The sequence below is a fragment of the Capricornis sumatraensis genome, chromosome 8 (assembly GCF_032405125.1).
Source record: "Capricornis sumatraensis isolate serow.1 chromosome 8, serow.2, whole genome shotgun sequence".
NCBI lineage: Eukaryota > Metazoa > Chordata > Mammalia > Artiodactyla > Bovidae > Capricornis > Capricornis sumatraensis.
This window is the reverse complement of record NC_091076.1, coordinates 48,640,976-48,656,043: the sequence shown is the minus strand read 5'-3', so window position 1 is coordinate 48,656,043 and position 15,068 is coordinate 48,640,976. Positions and strand designations below refer to the sequence as shown.

Here is a 15,068-nt window from a genome sequence, read left to right as displayed (position 1 = left end):
TACAGATGGATAGATAGAGAAACAGTTGTAGATGTGTGTACTTGGGTCAGTATGCGTGCGTGTACCTACTAACACTGTCTGCTGAGAGAGCGGAAAGCAGTGGCACCCAGGAGCACTGAGCCGGCTTAGTGCCCAGATCGTGATTCTCCAGCAAAGGAAAAGAAGTTCTTCAGAGAAATGGCTGATTACAGGATGGAAGCAAGGAAATTCAAGGTATATCTGGAGCATATTGTAGTGCCAGAGAGTATGTTTGTGTGTGTGTTAGTTGCACAATTATGTCTGACTCTGAAACCCCATGGACTTTAGCCTGCCAGGTTCCTGTCCATGGAGTTTTCCAGGCAAGAATATTGAAGTAGGTTGCCATTTCCTTCTCCAGGGGACCTTTCTGAGCCGGGGATTGAACCCTCATCTCTTACATGCCCTGCAATGGCAGGCAGATTCTTTATCCACTAGTGCCAGCTGGGAAGCCCTGCCAGAAAGTACGGAAGTGCTCAAAAACCAAAAGAACAGATGCACGTCAAAAGGACAGAGGACCTCACCTGATAGAATTCATGATGACCGAAGCTGGAATGAGAGTAGAACAAAATAAGCAGTAGTAAACTATAAAACAAATATATATGAATCCCTATGAATGCAAATATGTGATTAAATAAATAAGCACATAGGGCAGATATCCAAATAGCTTATGTAGATACTATCCTCAAGGAGTTGTAACTTAATCCCCCCAGTCCCTGGAGTGTGGGCTGCCTGTAGTGATTTACTTCCAATGAATAGAGTATGAGGAGGAGGAAGGAAAGAACTTTATAAGCAGAACTTTACTGGCAAACACTACCTTAACCAGGGAATCAAAATGAACTTCACCAACGATAAATCATGTTGACAGCATGTATGATAGGAAGGGCATCGCACCTCCATGGTGTACTTTTCTGAAAGCTATAATCCCAATCTAGCCATGAGGAAGACATCAGACGATTAATAAAGGGGCAGTGTGCCAACTACATAACCATGCTCCTCCAAACTGTCAAGGTAATCAACAATAAGGAAGGATCGACAAACTGCCCCAGACCAGAGGGGACTAAGGACACATGATGGCAAAATGCAAGTGCTGTCCTGCAGGACCCTGGAGCAGAAGAAGGACATTAGTGGGAAAACTGGTGAAATCCAAATACATTTTGGAGTTTAATTGTAATGTCCCAATATTGGTTCTTAGTTGTAACACATGTACTTTGGTTGTGGAAAATGTTAATAAAAGGAGAAGTTGGTCAGGAGTATATGGGAGTCTTCTGTTTATCTCTGCATTTTTTCTGTGAATCGAAAATTATTCCAAAGTAGAAAGTTTATTTTTTTAAAAAACGTGACAGTTTTTTGTATTAAGAGCTGGTTTAAAATCTTTTTATTTTAGGAATTTAAAAAAATCTGTAGTCTGAAAAAATATGTAATATTTAGAAAAATACATAAACCATTATGTATTGCATATATTATAGAAAGATTAATTTGGGCACCTTTCAGGAGGATGCTATATTGTTTTCATTTACTTGCATTCTCTTCTTAGGTCCTTCCACTGGAAAATCAAATGAAAGAATCAAAACGCTTCCCCCAAGCATTGAATATTGGCATGGGGATTGTCACAGCACTGTATGTATCATTAGCTACTTTAGGATATATGTGTTTCCACGATGATATCAAAGGCAGCATAACTTTAAATCTTCCCCAAGACGTGTGGTAGGTAGACAAGAGTTTGTTAACCTAATTTGTATATTTTATAATTTACTAGTGTTTTATGATAAAGGTGTATTTTTAGTTTTATGGTTTAAACATTTAAAATCTCTACTGTGGTTTCTTTATTTGTGTAATCTAAATTTTTTCATAATCATCAGAGATCATCTGATTTTACAGATTTTTATGGGCGTATTTTTAAAAGATTAAAATTACAGGTTGTTCCAAATTTGGATAACAGGTGAAACATGAACTCTTTTAATATGGACTCACTTTAATAAAAAATTTATCCTTGCTGCCAAAAATCTAACATTCTGGGTTTCTGATAAAATCATATAACCCATCACTTATGGCCCTCAAGGTTTTAGTGGTCAGCTTTAACACTGTATGTGCCTCAGTCCTTTCTGAACACAGGACACATTATACAGTTGACCCTTGAACAACAGGGGTTTGAACTGCATGGGTCCACTTATATGGATTTTTTTCAATTAATATGTTAGAAAAATTTTTGAGATTCATGACAATTTGAAAAAACTCACAAACTACATAGCCTAGAAATATAAAAAAGATATGTCATGAATCTATAAAATATATGTAGCTGTACCTGTAACATACAAGATATGAGTTAATTGACTGTCAGTAAGGCTTCTAGTCAGTGGTAGGCTATTAGTAGCTAAGTTTGGGGGGAATCAGAAGTTATATGCAGGGTCAGACCCCAACCCCTGCATTGATCAAGGGTCAGCTGTAAATAGTGTGGTGCATCTTAATATTCTCTTTAATATTAGAACCATATTCTGCTAAAGGAAGCAATATATAGAGTCTTTATCTTTTTCCAGAAATTGATCTTTGGAGATTTAATAAAGATATTGGCAGTGATTCTGATGTAGACTTACTCCCTTATTTATGAAATGGAAAGTAACTCATTAGTTTTGATAAATGCAAAGAATAAATGCTGACCTAATATCGTGCTGCTCCTTTAGCTGTTTGGATGGAAGTCTGTGAAACCTTAAATTTAAATATTTTGACTGGCTTCCTGATGAGAGTTTGATTGCTATTCAGTAGGCATTTGAATCCTGGGTCCTCATTAGAGTCCAAAATGTTGTTAGAACAAGTGTGTGTAGGGAACCATTTATGATAGGGAGAAAGTACATAGAGTAGTTTCCAGGTTGCACAAGTCTCACATATGCAGTGTGTTTTCTTTTTTTTTTTAATTACAGTTTTACTTTAGCTATGATATATTTAGGAAGGCATTCCAGGATGGAACCGTTTCAGTGCTATACATTTCTTTCAAGCTGGAGACATGACTACAAACAAGACATGTGGTTGTTTGGCATTTATTTCATTAACCTATTTTATAGTTGATAATATAATTTTGTTTCCTTCAAAAGTGCTCCTTTTTTTCTTTTTTGTAATAGTTTAGTATGGAGTATCGACAAACAGCTTAATATAAGAGGATCAAGGCTAAGAATTATGGTAGTTTAGTTTCTCTTCAAAGATAGTACAGCGTCTAGAAAAGAAAATGATACATTTCTCCACTTGAAGTAAAGTTTAGACTAAATCCTAAAAGCAAATTCATAAGTAAATTTTACAAGTACTATAAGATGTAGGTGGGGAAACAATCTCAGAATTCTCCCCTACCCTTATTCATGAACGTATCTGAAGAAAGTCTTAAGGGGGAAGATACCGAGGTGGGAGTGCCTGCGTGTCAGGTTGAGACGCTCCTCTCCCCAGGGAGCTAGGAACCTGGCGAAGTAGCAGAGGGCATGGAGGTGGAGGGCATGCTTTTGGTTTTCACAGCTAAACCTCAAGGGGGTGGTACTGTCCCTGCAGTAGCTCTAATGAATCCTTCCCTTTTTCTGCATCCACTCCCCACCTTTGCCTTGTTCCCTAATTGCTATGGCTCCCCAGTTAGAAAGGAACTCATTATTAGCCTTAATTAAAACCAGACTATCAAATAAAACAGCTCTCCACTTTCAGGTTGTGACTATTTTTTTTAGTTGACAAGATCATAGTTTCTATTCAGGAAAGCCTGGTTAGACACCTGCTTTTTATTTAGAAGAGGGGAGACTTGTATCCTTGGAAACAAAAATCTGTACAAAACAGGAAAGCAAGTCAAGATACTCCCCTTGAGAGAACTGCTGTTGAGTAACACCTTCTTGTGGAGACATGCCTTTTCTGGCCTACAGTCTATTTCTTTATGGTTGCAACTGTGCGTGTGTGCTCAGTTGCTTCAGTCATGTCCGACTCTTAGCAACCCTATGGGCTGTAGACCAGCAGGCTTCTCTGTCCATGGGAAGAATAGTGGAGTGCGTTGTCATACCCTTCTCCAGGGGATCTTCCCAACCTAGTGATCAACCCCCTCCCCCACCCCCCCGTCTCTCACATCTCCTGCATTGGGAAGTGAGTTTTCTGCAACTAGGACAGTTAAAATACTAGCCATGGGTGAGGGATACTGGAGAGAAGGCGGTTGTCTTTTATAATGATAATCTGCCAAAATGAGAAGTCTGGACTAGGATAATCATGGGGTTATTGCAGAGATTCCTATCTTGAATTGCTGTGTATGAGTCCCTTCTTCCCTCCCCTTCCTGTGCTTCAGGCAATAGGCTGAGCAGTTTAGGGAATGTGTAATGTACTCTTTATTGGCTGGGTATTGATCTTGGAGAGGCAGCAGTGAGCGGTGATGTGAAGCGAGATCTTAGTTTCCTGCCCAGAAATTGAACCTGGGTAGCCTGGATGAAACTAGCCACTAGATCAGCAAGGCTTAGAGGCTAGAAGCTCTTGCCCCCATTGAAGTGCATTTCTCAAGGAGGCAAAAACTGTGAAAAGAGATACAAAGTTTGTTATTAGACACACGCAATCACAAGTGCGAGGGCCCAATGGAGAAAGTTTGTGTAGCTGAGAAAGATGTAAGGCGGAGATGCACACCCGGAGGGCAGGGCTGGGGTGTCCCCCTTAGCGACGAAGAGCACTGCAAAGAGGCAGTTAAGGCACTCACATAGGGCAGCTCTTCTGGGACTTTGTTTACTTTGGGCCAATTATCGGGTTTCCTTTTCCACACCTGACTTACCCTAGGACCCTCCCCCATGGGCATGTGCAACACCATGGACTGTAGCCCGCCAATCCTGGGCTGGAATCCATTTTCCAGTGGATGCCAGGCAGCCTTGGCATCACATACTATGGGGGCATGCCCCCTCCTTTGAGCCCAAGGAGCTTTTGTGCACATGTTCAGTGTCTCCCTTGCCCCAAGGATGGGAAATATATGACCTCTTGATCCTTTACTCAAACAGGGTTTAGCCCCTCTCTGTTTCTGCTGTGACTGTTACCTTAAGGTGTGCACAGAAGATATAGCCTGGCTATTTTCCCTGTTTCTGTTGTTATTTCTATTTCAAAGTGCAAAGAGGAGGCTGGTTGTAAATACATAATCTGGAGCCCCCCTATCTCCTGTCTCAGGAAATGCAAACAGGAGGCTAGCTGTGGAGTGTCCAGCCTGAAGCCCATGTTTTTTTTTTTCGGTCCCCAGAAATGTAAGCAGGAGCCCACCTAATCCCTGCCTCAGATGTGAAAGCCAGTGACTGAAACTGTCACAGGGGCCTAGGGAGCCCAGCTACCAGCCATGAGAAGCTGTAAAAGGCTTTTGATGCCACGTTGACTTAAAAGTCTCAGAGTCCATGTGGGGTATTCCTACAATAAAAGGTTGAGTTAGAGAGCAGCCCCAGAATAAAGCAAGTATGGATTACAGAGACTCCATGTTATTAATCACTTATCACCTTCAATCTTATGAGGCATCATCTTTTGAAGCTAGTTATGAGTGATATTGTTCAGTGTCGTGCATTTAGCTTTTGAAGTAAAGGGTATATTTTAAAGATTATAATAAAGTAATTTGGGCCTCCCGGAGGGCTCAGGGGTTAAAGGACCTCCTGCAATGCAGAAGACACAGGAGACACGGGTTTGATCCTTGGGTCGGGAAGATCCCTTGGAGGAGGAAAGGGCAACCGACTCCAGTGTTCTTGGAGCCTGGCAGGCTGCAGTCCATGGAGCCTCACAGAGTCGGACACGACTGAGCGACTAAGCAATCAAGTAAATTCACAGTTCTGAGCTAGAACAGGAGCACCTTGAGACAGAAACCCTCCACCTCTGGGCTTGTGATGCCTCTCCGTAATATAGCACGTTACTCGGCACTTAGTAAATGTTCATTAAATAGTATTCTAGGTATGAAGGCATTTCCCTTGTAACTGCTAGTCTTAGTTGAATGATGTTTTGGCAGTGTTTTTCCAGGATTTCCACTAGAGTAATCCAAATAGCGGACATTCTTCTCCTAAGAGACATCAAGGGTATATTAAGTTTTCAGATAAACAGACACTGAGAAGCAGTAAAGTGACTTCTTCCATCTCACGCATGGAATCCTTTGGAAGCACACACTGGATAGGAAAATCCAAACCGGAGAGAAGCATGTAAGAACAGGCAAGACGTGGGGTAGATATTTTAATTTATCTAGATAAGTGAACTGGGACTTCACATTCCCCACAAAACAGAAAAAAAATCTTAAGTTTGAGTTCCTGTTTGTAGCATACAGGAACTAGGAGGTTAAATATTCTGGGAAATATAGATGACAAATAGTGGCAGATAATCAAGCTGTCTTAATTGATCCTTCCAGGAAATCTGGGAGTTGACCTCTGAGGAATTTGTTACCTGAGATGAAAATGTTTAGGCAAGAATGGAATCTCCAAGAGGCACAGTAAATAAAGATGCAGAGAAATATAAGGAAACAGGATAAAGAAGATTTGCATATTCTGAACTATTTCTTCCATTCTCGCCCTCAGAAATTCTTAATGATATTCTTCCAATATTAAAGTTGCCTATATCTAGGAATCCTGGCTGAAATGACCTCTGCCTTTCCTTTCCTTTCCTCTGCCTGTCTTCTTTTTTCATCACAGTAAATATTATTAAATTTCTGAAACTATTAGCATATATGGCCAACATTAGTACATATGGACAATTACCACAGATACATGCTTAAAACCAAAATGAGAACAAAGGTTGATAAACAGGTAGGAAAGTTGAGTATAGAAAAATAGAGTGCTCTAAATTATAGATATGAAACATAGAAATTAGAGGGTTCTTGAAACAAAAATAAAAATGGAATAGTTGACTTTAAAATACTGTAATGCTTCTCTTTAACACTGATTTCTGTATTACTGTCTGATGGATCCTTAACAAATATACCAGCTTCTAAAAAGATACTGACCATTTTATTTCCCATTTTTACTCTGGGTAACAGCAAATGATAGTAATTACATGTAATTAATATTCCTGAGTGGTGTTTATAATAACCAGATTCTTAACCTATAAAATTTGTTTTATACCAATAGAAAAGTTATTTTACCTATATGTGTAATGATATATTTTTAGCTATATTGTTAATCATATTTTTAAAACATGTAAGTTAAAAGATAATTAGAAAAAAGAACTATAATAATAAACTGATAAAATATTCAATTCTCCAAAATTATGTATCAAAGTATATGAAGCAGGAGTCTTTTGGTTATTTTGTACATTTCAACAGCTTGACCATTTATGTTTAAACTTTAAAACATCAAGGTGAGAAATATACCTTGAGGTCTTTTTAATGGTAAGTTTGTATTGTTCCTAGCCCCGAGGCCTTCCTTCTTTCCTTAATTTTGCTGTTGGCAGTGTTTTCACATCTGCTCCTACTCAGCTCTCTTCCTGCCTTCTTCACTCCTAGGATGAATACGTTATAGAAGGAGACCTAATAAGATTCCTTCTTGTTTGGCAGCTGTTTAGGAAAGTGACAGCATGCAGTATTTGTCTTTTTCTACCTGGCTTATTCACTTAGCATATTGCCCGCCAGGTTCATGCATGTTGTCTTGTTTTTTGCTCATGCACGTTGTCTTAATATGAATCTAACTTTCTTTGTATTTTGGTTATTTTCATTTTATTTCTTTTATGTTTATTATGACTTAGATAAACAGAGAATAGATTGGTGTTTGGCAGGGGCTGGTGGATGGGGGAAAAGAGGAGTTTGGTAAAACGATACAAGCTTTCGGTTAAAAGATGAATAAGGTCTGAGCATCTAATGTATAATGTGGTGACTGTGGTTGATATTACTGTATAGTATGATTGAAATGTGCTGAGAGTAGAATTGGTGTTCCCACCAAAACAAAAGAAAATAGGCAAATATGTGAGGTGATGGATGTGTTTGTTAATTAATTCTGTTTGTGGGAATTCTTTCACAATGTATATCAAACCATCATGTTGTAGACTTTAAGTGTCTTATAATTTCATTGGTTAGTTAAATGTCGGTAAAGCTGGAAATAAAAGAATGACTAAATTCTGAAAATTTTTAACAGGTTATATCAATCAGTGAAAATTCTGTATTCCTTCGGCATCTTTGTGACATATTCAATTCAGTTCTATGTTCCAGCAGAGATAATTATCCCTGTGATCACATCCAGATTTCATGCTAAATGGAAGCATATCTATGAATTTGCAATAAGGTCCTTCTTGGTTACTATTACTTGTAAGTATCACTGCATACTTATAATGATGTTTATTGTTGAGTTTCTTCTAATGAAGCTACTTAAAGTGTATTTTTTATATTTTTGAAATAATTTTGTTCCCCTAACTAGATACATTTTGGTTTAAAATTCTGTTATTCTACTGATAGAGAAGAAAATCATAAATCAGATCCTATCACACGTAAAACAAGTAACCAAATTATTATTTTCAAAATAATATTGCTCATGATTGAAATATAAGTATATTTAAATCAGATGCATAAGTGACTCTTTATATGGTTGATAACATTTTGCTTTGGCTTTCTAGTTTCCTGAGGTTTTTTTATATCTGCTAACTTTTGTATGTTTAACAGTTCAGTTCTCCATGACTACCTATACGAATGAGTTTTGTTCTATTTTGGTCTTTAACAGCTTTAGTGGCTTATTTTACTTACTGTTTGAAGGAGTATGTATAATCTCTTATTATAGTTTCATATTATAAAATGCCCCACAAGGTAGAATTAATCATGGAGACTCGTGGAGAGGGGCCTTCATTTTGCCGTGGCACTGTCACAGTGACGCAACGGTTCAGAACTCAGGCCTCCCACTTCCTTGCTGGGTCTTTAGTTAAGTTACAAACCATCTTTGAGCCCTTCTTTCCTCAACTATGAAATGAAGATAAGACATTTAAAAAATATGAACAAAGTGGTTAGAAGTTGCTGTTAATACTATCATTGTTGTCACCACTTTTATTATAATTGCAAAGAGAAAGACGATTGCCACACCGACCTATCTGAGGAGATTGCCTAGGATGATCCCAAGGACGAGATGACTGGTGATTGGGGGACAAGCAGCTTTGGGAATTCTAGAGAAGATTTGAGTAACTGTCTTGGCCCATTCGAGGTTAGAGAATGGTAGAACTAGAAATTCTGGGCAACTCTAAATTTCATTGAGCACCTTGGGGTGGAGCTTATGCCTAGATTTAAAGAATTGGGTGTATTATATTTTGTTCAAGGAAACAGCAAAGCTGGGCAAAGTAGATAAAGTAGATAAGACATACTTTTTGAAGCAATTAATTAAATGAAATATGTCAACTAATAAGGGAAATCACATTGAGGAAAGAAGTCAGTAAACCCATACTCCAATGATTAATGAAACACCCAGGAGGAAAAAAATTATTTTAAAATGTTTTAGAATATTCTTTACACATTACTTTTATTGACAGTTTGACAGCTGTACTAAATAAAAGACGTATTTTAGGCAAAGTCCTTTTATCAGGAGATGTAAGGCAGTTCTATTCTGAATGCATGTCTCCTTTTTTTTTTTTTGATGAAATTGTCATCTTTGGGATAACTGATGAAATTTGAACGAGTCTCCTTTTAAGGTTAGCTACTGAATTTTAATAACTTCACCCACTTCCGCACATTGGCTGCTGTTATGCTGAGCTCCCTGTCTGCTGCGGTCAGGACCAGACTGCACCTCTGCCTCCAGGAGTTTATCCCCACAGCCAGGGCTTTTCCTCAAGGGCTGAGTAGAGAGCACCGAGAGTTGCAGCCTGTTCTTTGTTGCTGCTGTCTTTTAGTTAAAAATAGAGAAGCCTGTTTAACCATATGTGAGGGCTATATTTACAGCATGCATTGGACACAGAGAACACAGACCATGTCATATGCCCTTCTACTTCATTGAGACACATCTCTGGACACTGACCTTCATTTAAATCTTTGGCAGGTCCTTCCAAGTTAAAATCAACTGATGTTCATGACAGACCTGTTTTGTATCCGTTATCCAAAGCACTTGAAAATGTCCTGGGGAGGACTCTACTGACGGGTGTGTAGAGAGCTGGCGGGACCTTGTCCTGTCTGTAGAGCAGGCTGTACCGCACCAGCAGGGGAAGTGGAGGCCCAGCTGGGTTTGCGCATTTCAGGCCCCATAGTCCTTTCCAGGTGCTCAGTCCACGTCTGCAGGACAGATCTTGCAAAAGTATGGGGCTCATCAGCTTGGGTTGTATGTTATGGCTAAGTCTCCATTTAGTATTGAATCGCCGTTTCACAGCATCTTCTTCATGTAATCGAAAGCTTGAAAGGATGGGTCAGGCTCTTCCTGCATGTTCCCCGTAGATCCTTACCTGCTAGGTAGGCATTACACAGGTAAGAGAGAAGAGTGACTAGCAACTGGCCAGAGGCCACCTTGGACTGCAATAAATGCCTTTTATTTTAAAGGCAAACCTGTAGAAAAAGCTGCTAAATTTTGATTTCAAACCAGTATTTCAATTCCCTGTTTGAACTGAACCTACAAAATATGTTAAATACTACTTATTTCTGTTATTGTCCAATTCATTGATCCTTTTACTGTTTCTAATTTGAAAAGTCCTTGGATTTGAGAGTATGCTTTCTTCTTTTAGTAAACTATGACTACATAAAGCATAAATCTTTCGTAGTTTGTAGAATACTATGAAGACGTACCAGAACCATTTAACTTAGTTGTCACAGTAGCTGAAAATAAGTACCATTCTGTGCCCTGGTATTCTATCTTAGAGTCAGTAGGTATGTGGGGAGGATCATTCACTGTTTGTGCAACTTAAATTTGTGTGCTGCAACTAGAGAAAGCCTGCGTGCAGCAATGAAGACCCAGTGCAATTGAAACTAAAAATAAATAAGTTTTAAAAAAGATTTACAAGCTACAGTGTTGTTGATGTTACAGTATCAAGCATTTTATTTTTTTCTCTGATATATCTGCTTTTACCATTAAGATGCAAGAAAATGGGCCTTTTTTGCCATTGCTTTTTTTTTCCATGTCAGAGACAACTTTATACCTTAAGGATACATTCTTTTCCTCTATAATACAGTTTTTGGAAATACTGAATAAGATTAATTAGTACTGACTAGATATATTCATCGGAGAAGGCAATGGCACCCCACTCCAGTACTCTTGCCTAGAGGGTCCCATGGACGGAGGAGCCTCCTGGCTGCAGTCCATGGGGTCGCTGGGAGTCAGACACAACTGAGTGACTTCACTTTCACTTTTCACTTTCACGCATTGGAGAAGGAAATGGCAACCCACTCCAGTGTTCTTGCCTGGAGAATCCCAGGGACGGGGGAGCCTGGTGGGCTGCCGTCTCTGGGGTCGCACAGAGTCGGACACGACTGAAGTGACTTAGCAGCAGCAGATATATTCATAATAACTGTCTGTAAATGACAAAGGGCAGCATATTTATAGTAATCCTGTAGTGAATATTTGTAATTTGTAATGAATAAACTATCCTTATCCAAGCTATCCTTTGACTTACTATTTTTGTGATTTTTGAGTTCTTCTATGTCACATTTGCCTAAAGTATATATATTTCACTTTCTTCTTTACTAACATTATTAAATAATATTTCAAGCCATTTTTACTAGCAAATATATATTGGTTATATAACATTTAAAGAATGACTTTATCTAATTGATAAATTTCATGATTTAAAAGCATTTGGTAAATGGAATTTTAGTCTGAATAAATAAATTCTAAAATATTGTAGTGTTTCTCCAGATGCTTTTCCAAAAATACTTCATTTGATTTACTCATAACAACTTGGCCTATTGGAAAACATTAATAACAAAAAGTAGACTCCAAAATGAAAGGCTCTTTAGATGACAAGGTGGTAGTCATGTTGGTCTGGTTGTCCTTTTAAATACTGCCATCTACTATAAGTATTTTTTCACAAAATGGATAAAAGCCATTGGGTTTTGAAATGTTCTGTTGTGATTGAGAGTCATGCTTTATACTTCCTTTGAGAGAAGTGTTAAAATGGTATAGCACACATCCATTAAACAAGGATTCACTTTATTTCTAGTTTAGAGTTCCAACTTCACATTATTTTACTTAGGAAGATTTATTGTACTTCAGTCTTGTAGAAGTGCAGCTATATTTATGATTTCAAAATAACTTTTTTAGGATTTTAGCTTTCATAATAATGTAAATAAAAAGTGGTAAGTAGTATTGTGTGGTTCTAAGAAATGTGGTGGCTCCAAATTAATCCCACATCCTCCTGGAAAAACATCGAGAGCCACAAAGAGAATACGGGGAGGGAGAAACCATAAACTAACAGTTAAGAAGTAAAGAAACCAGGAGACCAGAAACTCGAAACTTGATTGCAAAGAGCATGAGTTAAATTATACACACACACACACAGCACAGAAAGTTCAGTAAGAGACAAACATTCAGGGAAAAGAAAAGCAAAGGAAAGTAACCTTAGAAATAGAAGGATGACAAAGAATAGTGAGAAAACCGATAGCTTTTGAAGGCAAGGAAAGGAACACCGACACATACATAATTAGAGGCCTCACAGCTGGAACTGTGGTTACGTAGTCATCTTTGGTGGCGGTGGTGATAGAGTTGTCACAGCTTGCATGCCAGCAAACTTAGCTACTATTTCTGGTGGCAACTCCAACCGTTCACAAATCATTCAGTGATTTAAGGACAATTTAGATTTGGATCCCTGAATCAGAAAATCCCCTGGAGAAGGAAATGGCAGCCCACTCCAGTATTCTTGCCTGGAGAATCCCATGGACGGAGGAGCTTGGTGGGCTACAGTCCATGGGTGGCAAAGAGTTGGACACGACTGAGCAACTTCACTTTCACTTTCAGAGAAGAATATGTCTCGATTTTTGCAAACCTTCTGTTGATACCTTTTGGTAAGATAAAGATAAGATCAAAAAAGTGCTGTAAAACTTGCAGAAAACTTGTCAATAGCTTGGCATAAAATCCTGCTGACAATAATGGTGCATACTTTTTTAAACTTTTCATTTTGAAATAGCTTAGAAAAGCTGTACAAGAAAGTAGAATTACCATAAACTCTTTACTCTGTTTCCTCTAATGTTAGCAGCTTACATACCACAATACAACAGTTAAAGCCAGGAAATTAACATTGATAAAATGCTGCTAACTCACCTGTAGACCTCATTTTGATTTCACTGGTTTTCCCTTTTTCTGATCAAGGAACCAATTCAAGGTCCCACTTGAATTTAGTTGTCAGGCCTACTAGTCTCCCCTAGTCTTGACAGTTACCTTTTTTTGTCTTCATTTACCTTGATATCTTTGAAGTGTCAGTAATTCTGTAGAATTTCCTTCAGTGTAGACTTGTGTGATGCTTTCTTATGATTCGGTTGAAGTTAAGCATCTTTAACAAGAATTCCACAGGTGATGCTTTGCACTTCTCAGTACATCACATTATGGCTTATGACTGCTGATGTTAACTTTGATCACTTGATTAAAGTGGTGTCTGTCAGGTGTCTCCACAGTAAATGTACTCTTTTTTTCCCTTTATAATTAATGAGTTTTTAATAGGGGTATTTCCTGTTGTTATTAAAAAGAAAAGTGTAAAGTGTTAGTCACTCAGTTGTGTCCAACTCTTAGCAACCCCATGGACTGTAGCCTGCCAGGCTCCTCCATCCATTGGATTTTCCAGGCAAGAATACTGGAGTGAGTTGCCATTTCCTTCTCCAGGGGATTTTCTGACCCAGAGATCCAACCCAGGTCTCCTGCATTGCAGGCAAATTCTTTGTCATCTGAGCCTTTTGCCCATTAATTTTAGGATCCTTCATTGACTTTTCCTGCAACAGTTATTACTGATGGTGTTTACTTAATAATGATTTTCTGTTTCCATGGTTTCTTCTATTTTGGTTAATTGGAATTCTAATGTAAGAAATAGTTATCTCTTCTCTTTGATTTAACCATTTGTTTATACCATACCAGACCAGATTTTGTGCTTTGTAGAATGAGCTGAATGGCAGAATAATGAAAATGCATTCTTTACCCAAAACCTCAGAGCAAAAATTAAAAGTTGTTTATGTAAGAAACCCTAATGATAAGTCAAAGTCTGAGAAACATCACTCAGTGTTTTGGTTTCTTTCTTTATTTTCATTTTTAGCTCAGAACAAAACGTGACAGATGCTTCCACAAGCAATAGTTTCATAGTGCCTACTTGCATCAGTTAATTTTAATGTAGTGAAAGTATCTGTAGTTAGTGTTTACATAGGTATTAGATATTTGCATGAGGAAAATTTGTATTTTTGATTTTCTAGGTGCCGGCGCGATCCTCATTCCTCGGTTAGACATTGTGATCTCCTTCGTCGGAGCTGTGAGCAGCAGCACGCTGGCCCTGATCCTGCCGCCCCTGGTTGAAATTCTCACGTTCTCTAAGGAGCACTACAGTATATGGATGGTCCTGAAGAACGTTTCCATCGTGTTCACTGGAGTTGTTGGTTTCTTATTAGGGACATATGTAACTGTTGAAGAAATTATTTATCCTACTCCCAGAGCTATCACTAGCACTCCACACAGTCCCTCTTTAAATTTGAATTCGACATGTTTTACATCGGGTATGAAATAGTAGAAGCAGAGATGTGAGTCTTCGGTTTGGAAATTATTTAAGAACCACTAGGACACATTGGCAGTACTGATAAGCTACAACATATTTCTTGGTTTTAAATATTAGAAGCAATTTCAAAAATTTTAGTTTTGAAAATCGAAAAAATTAAAATGTTAAATAATTAAAGAAATACTGTTACTTGTCTTTCAGTCAGAAATGATTCAACCAAGATTCTTTTACCTCCATGCTATTCTTTTATCACCTGGTTGAGGAGAGAACAGGGTTTCAGCATTAAGAGAATTAAAGAAGAAGGTATATACTGCTACTACTACTAAGTCACTTCAGTCATGTCCGACTCTGTGTGACCCCATAGACGGCAGCCCACCAGGCTCCCCCGTCCCTGGGATTCTCCAGGCAAGAACACTGGAATGGGTTGCCATTTCCAAGTAAAATCTGACCACCCTAATGAATTTCAAAGTATAGTTCAT

The 15,068-nt window shown here is 38.3% G+C and overlaps 1 protein-coding gene across 1 annotated transcript in view; it reads left to right on the top strand.

Annotated features, from left to right (window-relative positions):
* Positions 1 to 14,601, top strand: part of SLC36A4 (solute carrier family 36 member 4) — a 37,519-nt gene extending 22,918 nt beyond the window's left edge. Inside the window, exons 9-11 of the mRNA XM_068978192.1 lie at positions 1,553 to 1,722; positions 8,085 to 8,254; positions 14,294 to 14,601. Of these exons, the coding sequence (XP_068834293.1) occupies positions 1,553 to 1,722; positions 8,085 to 8,254; positions 14,294 to 14,601 (648 nt within the window). The remainder of the gene's footprint in view (positions 1 to 1,552; positions 1,723 to 8,084; positions 8,255 to 14,293) is intronic.
* Positions 14,602 to 15,068: the final 467 nt, after the last annotated feature.